Here is a 15817-nt window from a genome sequence, read left to right as displayed (position 1 = left end):
CTGAATAGATATGTAGACACAGTTGGCAACGGGCTTTGTTGCAAGGATAGGTTCCTGGGTTAGTGTTTTTATTGTGCGGCGTGTGGTTGCTGGTGAGTATTTGCTTCAGGTTGGGGGGCTGTCTGTAAGCAAGGACTGCCCTGTCTCCCAAGATCTGTGAGAGTGATGGGTCGTCCTTCAGGATCACTTCTGCCTTCAGTGACTTTCTGAAGGCCTTCAGCACAGAGCAAGGGAATTGGAACAAGACTTAACCTCAATATAAAAGTGCATTTGCCACTGCAGTAGAAGTAGCAAAACAAAAATCATGAATTCTCCAGTTACTTTAATTCAAACTTCAGCTTTCTTCTAGCTATAAAATGCACTAAGGGCAACTGAATTAACTGGACAGGAAGTTCTACACAGATACAATGGGAGGGAAACCCTTGCCCAAAAGAACAATAAAAAAGGCCTGTTACCCACAACAGAAGAAATAAAGCTAAATGCTGACACAATTTGACAGAGCAAGCCAGGTTTAATTAATTGCTAGGGATTCCATCCTCTGATTGCTCCACACTATGGTGCTGTGTGTGCTACCTGACACTAGGTTGCTTAGTGCTGGTTTGTTGTCGGATCACCGGCAATTGTAGTTGTGTGAGCAGCACACACATTGGCTCTGCATAACTACCTGCGGTGTGTTTTTTTTTGCACTGCCCTAACCCCAGCTGAACAAGAGCAAATACAAACTGTAGTCTGCATTGCTTTACAATGGGGTCAGGCTAGTACAGAGCCGCACATAGTCAGTCAGTGCATAGTGTCACGCTGTCTGGAGTGGCTCACGACCGTGAGTGCCAACCTCAGGGCAGACTATCAAGAAACAGGGCATGAACCCCAGACTGATTGCACGTTACATATTTTGATTTTACCAACCAAGTAACAAAGTAACAAACTCCTCAGGCCCTGAGGGAACCACAGACAGCCCCTTGTGTTACCTATCAGCTCTTGGGGAACCAGGGTGCAGTACCCAGCCAGTCTGACTCACGAAAGACCCCCCCCCCCCCGCAACCTCCTCTGCTTTAACCAAAACTGACCAGAAGAAAGACTTACAAAAAGCAATGAAAAGGCACTGGGAGACACACCTAAACCCCTCCGGACAAGCCTGACAAGATTAAGGAAACTCCCCTAGCCTCATTTGCATCAAAGATGGGACAGGGAGGCGTCTTCATTAGCATACAGAATGGAGAACAGAGATTCCAAGGCAAGAACCGCACAGAACTCCGGCACCAGAAAAGCAGGGAAGCACTGCATGATGGGGGATCTCTGCTCCAGATGTTAATGAACCCACCCCTGCACACACCCAGCTCAGTAGTTATCAGACCAATTCTAGTAATAAATCCTTTATTGATATCCAAAATACTGAAGCTGCCTAATTGCATTGTGAGCTCCCTCGAAGGAACAGCACCCATAGCCAGGAATGATCAGTTCCTATTGTCTAGCCTGAACAAAACAACTTTGGTATACTTTCTTGAGCCATCAGTTTACTCAAACTAATCTAGTGTTCTCCCTTGAACCATTGTTCTTTCCCTACAAAACCCCTTACCTACGGCTCAAGGAAGTGCTCTGATACCTGGATGCAAAATCTGTATCAGTTCCATTGGGACTTCATCTTCTCCTGACTGATCGTGCTGGAGGCTCTGCCTGTCTCCAGCACTCCAGACCCTCAGCTACAAGATTCAAGCTTCACAGAATGGTAAGAAGCCAGCTCTCTCTCTCTCGGTATAGCCTTCTGACCCTGACTTGTGTGATCAGTTAGTTTTCTAAACTGACTTTTATAATCAAATTTGTTAGATTTAATATTATCACTGTTTTGTTTGTGTGGCTCCCCTATGGTTATTACGTGGCAATAAATAACTTTCATGGTTAAACTGGTTGCTCTTCTCTCTCTTCTCCCCTCCCCCCCCCCCCCGTGGGTGCTTTTTGACTTCCTCATTCACTCTGCAGCAACTCACCTCGTACCTAAACTAAAGATCCCTGCAGCACCCAAAAATCTTGTGGGGTTTGCTCATCTAGTGGGTTACGACCAGAACAGTGGTAACATGAAAGTGGGGAAAGGGACGCGCTGAACCTGGGGCATATGAAGGTGGCAGCTTGGAAGTGCTGCTCGACCCGGCCTGCTCAGGCGGGCTCTATTTTGGTGCGGTGCCCATGGCATAGGAGGGTGACAGCATGGAGGTGCTGTTTGAGCCAGCCTGCTGAGTCCAGGGACATAGAAGGGGTCAGCTTGGGAGTGCTGATTAACACGGTCCTCTCAGACGCGCCCTGTTAATGTGTGTGTGTTTGTCTGATTCTGGGGCTGGAAGAACCCAGCCCTGGGGAATGCAGATCCTGCAGGATGGCTCCATTGGGAGGGAATGTGCAGAAGCAGAGCTCTGTATGAGAACACAAGTGACGCAAGCAGTACATTGATAGAATTACAGAGCCCCCCGCCAGAACAGTAACCCTAATAAATGAGCATACTCCAAAGTAACAGGCACATCTGGTAACGCTCGGGTACTCAAATCTATCTTGCCTCGCAGGGAAACTTGCCCGAGATAGATGGTCCCATACAACAGAATCACAACAATATTCAGGTTTCAGAGGAACAGCCGTGTTAGTCTGTATTCGCAAAAAGAAAAGGAGTACTTGTGGCACCTTAGAGACTAACCAATTTATTTGAGCATGAGCTTTCGTGAGCTACAGCTCACTTCAGTCCCAGTCACTTACCCCAGGTCAGTTGTATACAGATCTCAAACCAAAGACAATGCTTGTAGTCAACCATGTAACAAACTAACTAAAGGTTTATTAACTAGGAAAATGAAATGAGGTTATTTACAAGGTTAAAGCAAGTAAACACACACAAATGAGGTACAATCTTAAGTTCAAAAGGTAACAAAAGCTTCTATAAGAAGTAAACTTTTATGTCCTTTAGGGCTAACCCAAGCCAAGCAGCTAGGGGATCTCCTTCTTGTGTTTAGGAATCTTTGCCCCACAGAGTCCAGACAGCACAAAGATCCCAAGTTCACCTTAACAGGCACTTTTATTCCCGTCCCCCAGCATTCAAGCTCTCATGGGACAGGAGCTGGTGCATGTAGCCTCTTCGGGGGGGGGGGGGGGGGGGGGAGAGCAATCAGCAATGTCTTTTGTCCACAGTGGTTTGTCTGATGACTGTAGACCTTCTTTTGTTGGGGAGAACATAACACCTCTTGTGGTGAACTAGCATTTCACACTTGGTAATGCTTCTCCCCTGACTGTAGGGGATTTACAGTCTTAGCAAATGTTTTTATGGTTACCAAGGAAACATTTAAACATTACCTTACAAAATGGGATACAGATATCATAAGTAGGATTAATACACGCAGCATCCTACGAGCATTCCATAAAGTCTAAATCTGTTCTTATGACTCTACTATCTATTTTAATAATACTTACACACAGGTGAGCCAGCCTGGTTTCTGGCTATGCATTTGTCAGTGTTCAGTGCTGCCTAGGGGCCTTGGCATGAGCTGGCATCCGGTCTGCATCATTGTTCCTTCTCAGATATAAACTTGATCATGCTCAAACTATAAACAGGTGCTGATTCAACCCTGAGGTAAACTTTCTTGCTAGAGCCTATGGTATTGCCAACTTCACAAACTGTTACAACTGAAACAAACTACTGATAACTGTTTAAGTTTCATGAACTGAAAATTATGTGAAATATCACAAAAATACAAGGGAGAAAATATTGAGTAAAGTAACAGAAAACAACTTAATTCACTAGCCTATCATCACTATGGGTCACAGCATGAGCCCCAGCAGTGAACTTTTTGAGTCCCACTAAAACAGGAGTTCTCAGGACAAATTTTTGGTGGCCTCAGAGTGCAGCCACCAACTCTTGCTGGTGGCCACACTCACACTCTTCCCTAAAATACTTAATTAGCTTTAGGAAAAACAAATAAATATGCACATATACACGTCCAAATCAGTGTAATGTATTTATTGCTAGCTAGTAAGTCCATTGTGAAAAGTGATATTAACGAACATACAAATATCACTTTTCACAGAAGACTTAATCAGCCCTGGCAAGCCTGGGGCAAAATTAAGCCCTGGATGGGGGGCCAGGGGAGGCATCCAGGGGCTAGAGCCGGAGCCCAGGGCCTGCTGCCATGCAGCTGGAGCCCGGGCCTGGAACCCGAAACCCTGTGACCAGAGCCCGCCACCCCAGGGCTGAACCCCAAGGCCTGAGTCCCAGGGCCCCTGGGAAGGTGGGGAACTCACGGGGTGCCTGCTCTTCCAGCGTTGTGCCTCAGGTGTCTCCCAAGGGGGGCAGGGCCCAACTCCTGCTGGCAGCCCCAGAAATCAACACCCAGGAGGGGCACCCAGGAGCAACAGGGAGGGGCCGGTACTTTGCCCCCAGCCCAGGAGGCTGTGACCACAAGAAAAATCCCTGGGGGCCACATGAGGCCACGGTGGCCGCATTTGAGAAACGCTTAGGGGCCTAAATCAGTGGGGCGCGTGCCCCTAAGGCCCCTGGGTGCAGCTGGGAACCCTCTCCCCTCAACTGCCGCATGCCGGTGGGCTCGCGCCCCGCCTCTGCGGCTGCCGTCGCGGGGCGCCTGGAACCCTCCGCGGCCGGGGGCTCTGGGCTTTTCCCGGCGGGGCCGCGGCTTTGTCTGCTCCCCGGGGGCGGAGCCGCCCGCCCGGGGCAGCCACAGCCCGGCCCGCGCGCCCAGGGGCACGCACCTTGCCCCGGCGGGACCCCCCCGCTCCGGGGGCGCGGGAAGGGCCCGGTCCTGCGGCTCGGGCTGGGCGCCGCCCCCGCGGCGGGATGTGCGAACCCCGCGCCGCCTCAGCCCCGGCCGCGGCTGCCCAGGCGCCCGCCACCCCCCGGCCCGGGGCGCCGCGGCCGCCGCCGCCCCCCGCGGCTCGCCCGGCCGGCCGGGGCTCGGAGCCGGGCCGCGGGCGCATGCGCGCAGGGGAGCCGCGGCCGCCGGCTCGCACAGGCCCAGACGCCGAGGACAGGCTCCGTCCCGGCTCGCGGGGGAGTTCGGCGGCCGCCGCCGGCAGCCGCAGCCCCGCTGGGCGCGGGGGAGGCGCCGCTCCGGCTCCGGCCGCCGGGGCCGGGCGAGCGGGGCGGGCGATGGGCGATGGACGCCGGCGCTGGCGGGGTAAGGGACCGGAGCCGGGCGCGCTGCCCGCGGGCGGAGCGTCGCCTCCCGCGGCGGGCCACAGGCTGGGGGAGGCCGCGGCTCGGGGCCGCGAGCGCCCCCGGCCCGCCCCAGCCGGGCAGGGAGCCGGGAGCCCGGGCGCCGGCTCGGGCGCCCCCGGAGCGGGAGTCACGCCGCGCTCCGGAGCGTGCTGCGGGGAGCCGGTGTCGCTGAGCTTCGCAGGCGGTTTCAGCGGGTTTCGAGGGGCCGGCCTCGCCGCCGGGCCAGTCTTCTCGATGACCCCGTGGCACGCCAGAGACCCCCCGCCCAGGCAGCCGGTGCCTTGGGGGCCAGCGGGGTGGAGATGAGGCGGGAGAGCGGGGTCAGGGCCGCGGTAGCAGCCCGTGTTCTGCAGGGGAGCCTCTCGCCAAAAGAAAGGAAACCCCCCCCACCCCCACCCCGGTATTTTTCTTTGATCATCTTGAGTTTAGCTAGCAGGGACGTTAGTGTGTTGCTAGACATTGAAACTTCCCGGACTTCCACTCTGCCTTGATTGAAAAGTGATTTCCAGTGCACTGAAGGCATCGGAATGTGCAGGGATGTGAACTTGTTCTTCATCAACATCACTTCCATTATGTGACTTGTTTCCCTGTCAAGGAAACCTGGTCCGTATAACGAGTTGTTCATAAGGCCAGCGTTTGTAAAATTAAGATTCTGCTGCAAACTGTAGAGAAAAATGTAAAACGGTGTATTAACTAAGTTGTCATTCACAAACCTGTACACTTTCTCAGTAGCTGATTATGATCACTTCAGTCATTTGAGCGGTATTTGTTTAGTTAGTGTTGTGGAAAGAAACCGCTTCCTATTTGAAATGCTATTTCATCAGGTAGTGAAACTATGGGTCAGATCCTGAGATGATGTATTTCACTGGAGCTGTGCTAGTTTGCACCAGCTAAGGACCTGCCCTAGTTGCACTGAAATACACCATTGATTAAAGGCATCTGAGGAACTGGCTACATATACACAGGTTTCAGAGTAACAGCCGTGTTAGTCTGTATTCGCAAAAAGAAAAGGAGTACTTGTGGCACCTTAGAGACTAACCAATTTATTAGAGCATAAGCTTTCGTGAGCTACAGCTCACTTCCTCAGATGCATATTGTGGAAACTGCAGCAGGCTTTATATATACACAGAGAATATGAAACAATACCTCCTCCCACCCCACGGTCCTGCTGGTAATAGCTTATCTAAAGTGATCATCAGGTGGGCCATTTCCAGCACAAATCCAGGTTTTCTCACCCTCCACCCCCCCACACAAATTCACTCTCCTGCTGGTGATAGCCCATCCAAAGTGACAACTCTTTACACAATGTGCATGACAATCAAGTTGGGCTATTTCCTGCACAAATCCAGGTTTTCTCACATCCCCCCCACCCTCATACACACACAAACTCACTCTCCTGCTGGTAATAGCTCATCCAAACTGACCACTCTTCAAGTTTAAATCCAAGTTAAACCAGAACATTTGGGGGGGGGGGGGGGTAGGGAAAAACAAGAGGAAACAGGCTACCTTGCATAATGACTTAGCCACTCCCAGTCTCTATTTAAGCCTAAATTAATAGTATCCAATTTGCAAATGAATTCCAATTCAGCAGTTTCTCGCTGGAGTCTGGATTTGAAGTTTTTTTGTTTTAAGATAGCGACCTTCATGTCTGTGATTGCGTGACCAGAGAGATTGAAGTGTTCTCCGACTGGTTTATGAATGTTATAATTCTTGACATCTGATTTGTGTCCATTTATTCTTTTACGTAGAGACTGTCCAGTTTGACCAATGTACATGGCAGAGGAGCATTGCTGGCACATGATGGCATATATCACATTGGTGGATGTGCAGGTGAACGAGCCTCTGATAGTGTGGCTGACGTTATTAGGCCCTGTGATGGTGTCCCCTGAATAGATATGTGGGCACAATTGGCAACGGGCTTTGTTGCAAGGATAAGTTCCTGGGTTAGTGGTTCTGTTGTGTGGTATGTGGTTGTTGGTGAGTATTTGCTTCAGGTTGCGGGGCTGTCTGTAGGCAAGGACTGGCCTGTCTCCCAAGATTTGTGAGAGTGTTGGGTCATCCTTTAGGATAGGTTGTAGATCCTTAATAATGCGTTGGAGGGGTTTTAGTTGGGGGCTGAAGGTGACGGCTAGTGGCGTTCAGGAGAGTGAGTTTGTGTGTGTATGGGGGTGGGGGGGATGTGAGAAAACCTGGATTTGTGCAGGAAATAGCCCAACTTGATTGTCATGCACATTGTGTAAAGAGTTGTCACTTTGGATGGGCTATCACCAGCAGGAGAGTGAATTTGTGTGGGGGGGTGGAGGGTGAGAAAACCTGGATTTGTGCTGGAAATGGCCCACCTGATGATCACTTTAGATAAGCTATTACCAGCAGGACAGTGGGGTGGGAGGAGGTATTGTTTCATATTCTCTGTGTATATATAAAGCCTGCTGCAGTTTCCACAATATGCATCTGAGGAAGTGAGCTGTAGCTCACGAAAGCTTATGCTCTAATAAATTGGTTAGTCTCTAAGGTGCCACAAGTACTCCTTTTCTTTTTACATATACACAGTTGCACTTTGTTAGGGCTTCTTTCTTTCTGACATCACTTACCTTTTCATATAGATTCAGAAGCCATGTCTCCTGCATTATTCATATGGCCCAAATCCTTTCCTCTATGCAGGGCCTGAGGAAATGGGCTCTATTAGGATTTCTAATGGGTCTGTTACCATAGAGTTGAGGGCTTGGTGTTAGGTAGTCCCAGGAAAATTGGGAAAGAGGGAATAAAAAGCCTATGGAGTGGCTTACTACTGCAGTCGATGGCTCTGCCGTGGCTGGGCCATCTCTGTGTATGTCTGGTGGATTGCATGATAAGACTTCGATTTCCAGTCTTGATATAGGGATTTTTTTGATAGGTTTGTGGCAACTAGCATCACACATGACTTCACTAATTGTAGTTAAGGGACCCAGTTGTTCCATTTGCAGGTACACAAACTGGGTTCTTACCAGGCACCTATTGCTAATATCTGGGTGCCTGCAAATTGGAGACAATAGAGCAAGGAGCCCAGCAAGTAAATTAGATTTCTCCTTCCTTTCCAAGAGGTTGCTGGGTGAGGGAAGAGTGCAAGCTTTTCTTTTGTTGCTCTTGTGGCTAAAAAAATGGGTTTGCACCTAGCTCTGAATGCTGAGGTGTGTGGTCATTCCTACCTCCTCTGGAAAGGAGTGCCATATTTTTGGGCTAGTTGCTAGGAAAGCAACTCTTGAGGAATAAGGATGCAATACCTGAGTAAGAGGGGCTCTCTTACATAGCATGGGCCAGTGCAATGTAGGATCTTCAAGATGAGTGCTCTTGATAATCCCATATTACGAGAAGTGCAATGGGCCGGACGAGTTGCATCCGAGAGTGCTAAAGGAATTGGCGGCTGTGATTGCAGAGCCATTGGCCATTATCTTTGAAAACTCGTGGCGAACGGGGGAAGTCCCGGATGACTGGAAAAAGGCTAATGTAGTGCCAATCTTTAAAAAAGGGAAGAAGGAGGATCCTGGGAACTACAGGCCAGTCAGCCTCACCTCAGTCCCCGGAAAAATCATGGAGCAGGTCCTCAAAGAATCAATCCTGAAGCACTTACATGAGAGGAAAGTGATCAGGAACAGTCAGCATGGATTCACCAAGGGAAGGTCATGTCTGACTAATCTAATCGCCTTCTATGATGAGATTACTGGTTCTGTGGATGAAGGGAAAGCAGTGGATGTATTGTTTCTTGACTTTAGCAAAGCTTTTGACACGGTCTCCCATAGTATTCTTGTCAGCAAGTTAAAGAAGTATGGGCTAGATGAATGCACTATAAGGTGGGTAGAAAGCTGGCTAGATTGTCGGGCTCAACGGGTAGTGATCAATGGCTCCATATCTAGTTGGCAGCCGGTGTCAAGTGGAGTACCCCAGGGGTCGGTCCTGGGGCCGGTTTTGTTCAATATCTTCATAAATGATCTGGAGGATGATGTGGATTGCTCCACAATTTGCGGATGATACTAAACTGGGAGGAGTGGTAGATAAGCTGGAGGGCAGGGATAGGATACAGAGGGACCTAGACAAATTGGAGGATTGGGCCAAAAGAAATCTGATGAGGTTCAATAAGGGTAAGTGCAGAGTCCTGCACTTAGGACGGAAGAACCCAATGCACAGCTACAGACTAGGGACCGAATGGCTAGGCAGCAGTTCTGCGGAAAAGGACCTAGGGGTGACAGTGGACGAGAAGCTGGATATGAGTCAGCAGTGTGCCCTTGTTGCCAAGAAGGCCAATGGCATTTTGGGATGTATAAGTAGGGGCATAGCGAGCAGATTGAGGGACGTGATCGTCCCCCTCTATTCGACATTGGTGAGGCCTCATCTGGAGTACTGTGTCCAGTTTTGGGCCCCACACTATAAGAAGGATGTGGATAAATTGGAGAGAGTCCAGCGAAGGGCAACAAAAATGATTAGGGGTCTGGAACACATGAGTTATGAGGAGAGGCTGAGGGAACTGGGATTGTTTAGTCTGCAGAAGAGAAGAATGAGGGGAGATTTGATAGCTGCTTTCAACTACCTGAAAGGGGGTTCCAGAGAGGATAGAGTATTCTCAGTGGTAGAAGAGGACAGGACAAGGAGTAATGGTCTCAAGTTGCAGTGGGGGAGGTTTAGGTTGGATATTAGGAAAAACTTTTCACTAGGAGGGTGGTGAAACACTGGAATGCGTTACCTAGGGAGGTGGTAGAATCTCCTTCCTTAGAAGTTTTTAAGGTCAGGCTTGACAAAGCCCTGGCTGGGATGATTTAATTGGGGATTGGTCCTGCTTTGAGCAGGGGGTTGGACTCGATGACCTCCTGAGGTCCCTTCCAACCCTGATATTCTATGATTCTATGATACTGTTGGCAGCTAGGGTTGTTGCCAGGGTCTGGATCTTTAAGGTCAATGTGCTTATTCCCAAGCACAGGGAGTTGCAGTGGTCAGCCTGGAAGCCACAAAGGTGTGAATCACACCTGGCCAGGCCAGGTCTGATGGTGCAGGATGCAGCTGCCCTTTCACCAATGGAGGGAAGGCACTTTGGCAGCCCTGGTGGTGAGATCAGTACAGGTTACTGTTTGAATGGGAAAAAGCTTCCAGTTCTATAAAAGGGTATGGGACCGGAGAGCCAGTGATGGGTTTTAAGCTGAGCGTGCATGGTTATGGAGTAGTATTGATGGTCAGGAGTAGGCCAAGTTGATGGTAAAGGGGAGTTAAAGGCCATCCCGTGCATAACTCACTACATGTTAGGGCCCTGACTGGAGGGGTACCTGAATGGCTCCCAGCTCTGGAGGCTGTGTGCTGCTAGGTTGGTGAACTGAGGATCCGTGGGAGGTATTGGAGTGGTATCTAGCTGACTACCGAGGTCTTGAGTTGACATTGCCTCACGAGTCCATCAGCAGAAGACTTACACAAGTTAAGAGCGAAGATGCTATTTGTACTCTGCTAATATGTGGCTACAAAACCAAGTAATCAGAATGTATAAACACCATCTGATTAGGGGATTAAGTGATCAGGCATGCATATCCGGTCTCTGGGACATTTGACCTGGTTTCTCAGGAAAGTTACATTGATGAATCAGATATCTAACAGAATATCTAATCTGATCTGGTAATGAACATGGTTCTCTCCTTACTTTTTACTATCAAATGCACAGCTGAAGTGTTGGCTTATCTTCAGATAACAGCAGCTCATAAATACGTCATTGAGGTAATAATTGTATCTCTCCACACTGAACAACAAATGCCAGGATTAATAGTAAGAGTCTCTTAGGCTCAGGATATGGTTTTATTCTAGTTAACAGAAAGAACGTTCAGGTTTCTTTATTCAAGTGACTATTTCCAAAACCAGCCAGGACACTGCTTTGGAAACTCTTTTTTCACAAAATACCAGGTTAGCTTCAGATCTGTTTTCCACAAGCCCCGGTTGATTGGCATTGATTATATTACCCTCATGTTGCATGGTCTTTCCCTGGCTGCCATGAACCTGGGCTTCCCAAACTGCACAGAGGTCCCTGGGGAGTGAGGATTATCAGAGTCATGGAGACAGGTGGACTCTAGCCAAAATGGACTGCACTATTGTGATCTTTCCAAATGTTACACTGTGATTGTGGCTGTTCCACTCCTGACCTTGATAACTCCTCCTGGGGTGCTGGAAACTCTCTTGTATCTGGCTGGTCTGTTGTGCTTGTCTCTGGGGCTCTGCTTTTGCTCCTTACAGGGGCAGTCCACATAGAGGAAGACCCACCTGCTCTGCTACCTCCTCAGATGCTAGCGGTTGCCAAGTCCCAAGCTCTGTCCTGGGGTATTATGCTAGTGACCCTTCTGCGTTCTCTGTTTGTCTGGCATTCACCTGCTGGTCCCTGCCCCCAAGAAGAAAAGGAAGATGTCCCAAAAGGACAAAAAATACCTTCTTCCTTCCTGGGGGAAGCAGCCTTCTCTAGCGGGGAGACTTCCTCCCCAGGGCCAGATTAATGCATAGGCAGCCTAGGCACATGCCAAGGGCCCAGTTTAGGGGGGAGGGCAACCCCAGCAGGGATGCAACGTCTGTGCACCAGGTTGCAATGCCACTCACTCAAATTTGGCCTTGCCCCCATCGTGATGGAGGGGTGGCAGTGGGGCGGCCAATGCTGCTCCTCCACTCTGCTGCTGTGGGCCAGCTCCTGCACCAGCACCTGAGCCAGACGACCAGCTGGAGGTTCGCCGCCCCAGGTGCGGGATGGGGAGCTGCAGTCGTGCCGGCACAGGGCAGTTGGCCAGGAGGGAGGCGGACCGGAGAGGGGCAGTATATATGCAGCGGGAGCCTGTGCTGCTGACTGATCTGGGGAGGAGGGGGGTTAACTAAGCAACAACTATGTATGTGTGCTTAGGGCCCAGCGATGGGCTGATCTGGCCCTGTTCCTTATCCTTGGATGGCTCTGTATGTGAATCTGGCTGTAATAGTGGCAGTGGGATATTTGAGTCTGAGAAGGGACACTGGCTAATGTTCAATAACTCAGCATCAATCTGATTAACGTCCCTTTGAAGATGGTTGCACACAGGTGGCTTTCATTGTAAATACTAGACTAGTGTTTTCTGGCCAAGGTAGTCAAATGTGGGGCTTTAAGTCTGTGGGTTGATGTCTAGATAAGTGGCCTGACTTTTAAAAGTGCACACAGAGGAGCTTCCATGGGGGGACCTGGTGAGGGCTTGGTACTCTGGGAAATCAGGTCATCCACTTAGATACCTAAAGACTGATTCAGCAACCTAGCTTCATATTTAAACAAAATAAATAAATCTTCTCCTTAGACACCTCAAAGGCCTCTGTGTCTTTTAAAAATGCACTGCTCTGCCATTAAGGGTAAAACATCAGGGTAAACCACATACAGCTGCACTGCACTGGAGTATCACTAAGGACCAGTATTAAGGGCCTAATGCACCACTGAAGCCTTAGTGAGAATTCTTTGCATTGGAGTGAATTTTAATGGATAAGAACTGCATACACAAATGCCTAGGGAACTTTCATGTGAACCTACACTGAGACATTAAAAAAAAAAGAAGTAGCAAATTATGTTACTTCATGCAGCCCTCCAGCTGCTAAATGAGCATAGCGGGTCTATGTGACATTGGTGAGAGCCATGTGTGCACTTTCAAATAGCTTTATGTGTTTAGCAAGCCCAAGCATGACATGCCGCAGAAATGGAGTTGGTGATTAGGTGGGACCTCGCTGCCACAAGGCTAAGAGCTTAATATGATTTAATATGTCATAACTTGCTTATGAGGCAAGCTTCTTCCTAACCTCCAGCTGAGGGAGTTGGCTTATGCCCTGAAGTATGAGGGTTTATATCACTTCCAAACTTGTATTTATTTTTTAATCCTTACTAATGCAGCTCGGAATGTTCCCTGTAAATGTCCAGGCTTCTTCTGAATGCTGCTAAGCTCTTGGCTTCTGAGACCTTGTGACTTCAATGGGCTTTGGATCAGCCCCAAAGTTAGTGGCAAAATTGGGAACAAAAATCAGAAATCTTAACTTTGTGCTTGATCCAACAGTTACAGCTGGGCCCTTTACTGCAGCACAGTCTTTCTTTGGAGACAAACGTAATGGCAGCTACCACTCCATGGTGTTAAAACTGCACTACTTTTGGCCAAGATGTTTAAAAATGGGTGCGTGAAGTTAAAGTCCTAAGGGCCTGAACCTCATTTACAGTAAAGCCCCTTTATAATGCCAAAGCAGTATAAAAGAGGTCTGAAAGTCAGGATATATTACAGTGTAAATAATAGGGCTGTCAAGCGATTAAAAAAATTAATCACAATTAATTGCGTGTTTAAACAATAATAGAATACCATTTATTTAAATATTTTTGGATGTTTTCTACATTTTCAAATATATTGATTTCAATTACAACAGATTACAAAGTGTCCAGTGCTCACTTTGTACTTATTTTTTATTACAAATATTTTCACAGTAGAAAAACAAAATAAATAGTATTTTTCAATTAATCTAATACAAGTACTATAGTGCAATCTCTTTATCATGAAAGTTGAACTTACAGTATGTACAAAAAAAACTGCATTCAAAAATAAAACAATGTAAAACTTTAGAGCCTACAAGGAGATAATGCTGCCCGCTTCTTGTTTACAATGTCACCTGAAAGTGAGAACAGGAGTTCTCATGGCACTGATGTACCCGGCGTCTCAAGATATTTATGTGCCAGCTGTGCTAAAGATTCATATGTCCCTTCATACTTCAACCACTATTCCAGAGGACATGTGTCCACACTGATGATGAGTTTTGCTCAATAACGATCCAGAGCAGAGCAGACCAATGTATATTCATTTTCATCATCTGAGTCAGATGCCACCAGCAGGTTGATTTTCTTTTTTTTGGTGGTTCAGATTCTGTAGTTTCCTCATCAGAGTGTTGCTCTTTTAAGACTTCTGAAAGCATGCGCCACATCCCGTTCCGATCAGATTTTGAAAGGCACTTCAGATTCTTAATCCTTGGGTTGAGTGCTGTAGCTATTTTTAGAAATCTCATATTGGTACATTGTTTGTGTTTTTTGTCAAATCTGCTGTGAAAGTGTTCTTAAAACGAACAACATGTGCTGAGTCATCATCCAAGACTGCTATAACATGAAATGTAGGGCAGAATGTGGGTAAAACAGGACAGGAGACATACAGTTCTCCCCCAAAGAGTTCAGTCACAAATTTAATTAACACATTATTTTTTTAATGAGCATGATCAGCATGGAAGCATGTCCTTTGGAATGGTGGCCAAAGTATGATGGGGCATATGAATCTTTAGCACATCTGGCATGTAAATATCTTGTGACGCCGGCTACAGAAGTGCCATGCGAATGCCTGTTCTCACTTTCAGGTGACGTTGTAAATAAGAAGCAGGCAGCATTATCTCCTGTAAAGGTAAAAAAACTTGTTTGTCTTAGTGATTGGCTGAACAAGAAGTAAGACTCAGTGGACTTGTAGGCTCGAAAGTTTTACGTTGTTTTGGTTTTGAGTGCAGTTGTATAATAAAAAAAAATCTATATTTGTAAGTTACACTTTCATAATAAAGAGATTGCACTATGGTACTTGTATGAGGTGAATTGAAAAATACTAATTCTTTATCATTTTTACAGTGCAAATATTTGTAATCAAAAATAATAATATAAAATGAGCAGTGTACACTTTGTATATAGTGTTGTAATAGAAATCAATATATTTGAAAATGTAGAAAAACATCCAAAATATTTAAATAAATGGTATTCTATTGTTGTATAACAGTGCAATTAATCGTGATTAATTTTTTTGAGTTAATTGTGTGAGTTAACTGCGACTAATCGACAGTCCTAGTAAATAAGAATTGTGGCCCAAGTCTATACTTAGGCACCTGAGTAAGTGGCCATGTTGTTTCCGAGAATGTTGCGCACTCTGCTGTTTTTGTTAGGTGTCTGACAGAAGATTTCAGTATAATTCCACGGAATGCATCCGATGAAGTGAGCTGTAGCTCACGAAAGCTCATGCTCAAATAAATTGGTTAGTCCCTAAGGTGCCACAAGTCCTCCTTTTCTTTTTGCGGATACAGACTAACACGACTTTACTCTGAAAAGTATAATTTTAGGCACACATTTTTATAAATCTTAGCCTATGAATTAAAATGACAGGGATTTTTGACTCTTGTTGGATAAATGGTTAGGGTGTAGTGAACTGGAACAAGAATTTCTTTCTTGACAGTATGGCACAATTTGATATTGTTCCTGTATGGGTAGGATCCCATCTAACTCCTTAGGGTAGTGAAGAGCGAATATGGTGGTTTAAAGACTTTGACTTTCATCACTTAGTGTTCTCCTGGCACCTGTTGCTCATGCGGCACCTGTTACACTTTTAGAAAGTCAAACCAGGTACATGCAGTTTTTCTCTACACATGAAGAAGCCTCCTTTGTGCACATGTCACAACTGTACAGTGAGAAGCATGTCTAATCAAAGTAGCTTCCTTATGAAGAATGCATAACTTGTTCAGTCATTTGGACAAATCTTTTGTTGTACATTGTTGTAGCTGGGTGTAGTATGCAGCTGACTTGATTGGGCAACTTCAGGAGGTTCACGGTTAATAGCTATTCTG

The 15817-nt window shown here is 47.4% G+C and overlaps 1 protein-coding gene across 2 annotated transcripts in view; it reads left to right on the top strand.

The window, feature by feature from the left end:
• Positions 1-5085: 5085 nt before the first annotated feature.
• Positions 5086-15817, top strand: part of PSD3 (pleckstrin and Sec7 domain containing 3) — a 153964-nt gene continuing 143232 nt past the window's right edge. For both annotated transcript variants that reach the window (XM_073345935.2, XM_073345937.2), the window contains exon 1: positions 5086-5162. In XM_073345935.2, the coding sequence (XP_073202036.2) occupies positions 5142-5162 (21 nt within the window). In that variant the 5' untranslated portion in view covers positions 5086-5141. The remainder of the gene's footprint in view (positions 5163-15817) is intronic.

The sequence above is a fragment of the Lepidochelys kempii genome, chromosome 5 (assembly GCF_965140285.1).
Source record: "Lepidochelys kempii isolate rLepKem1 chromosome 5, rLepKem1.hap1, whole genome shotgun sequence".
Lineage (NCBI taxonomy): Eukaryota > Metazoa > Chordata > Testudines > Cheloniidae > Lepidochelys > Lepidochelys kempii.
This window is presented reverse-complemented; position numbering and strand designations above follow the sequence as displayed.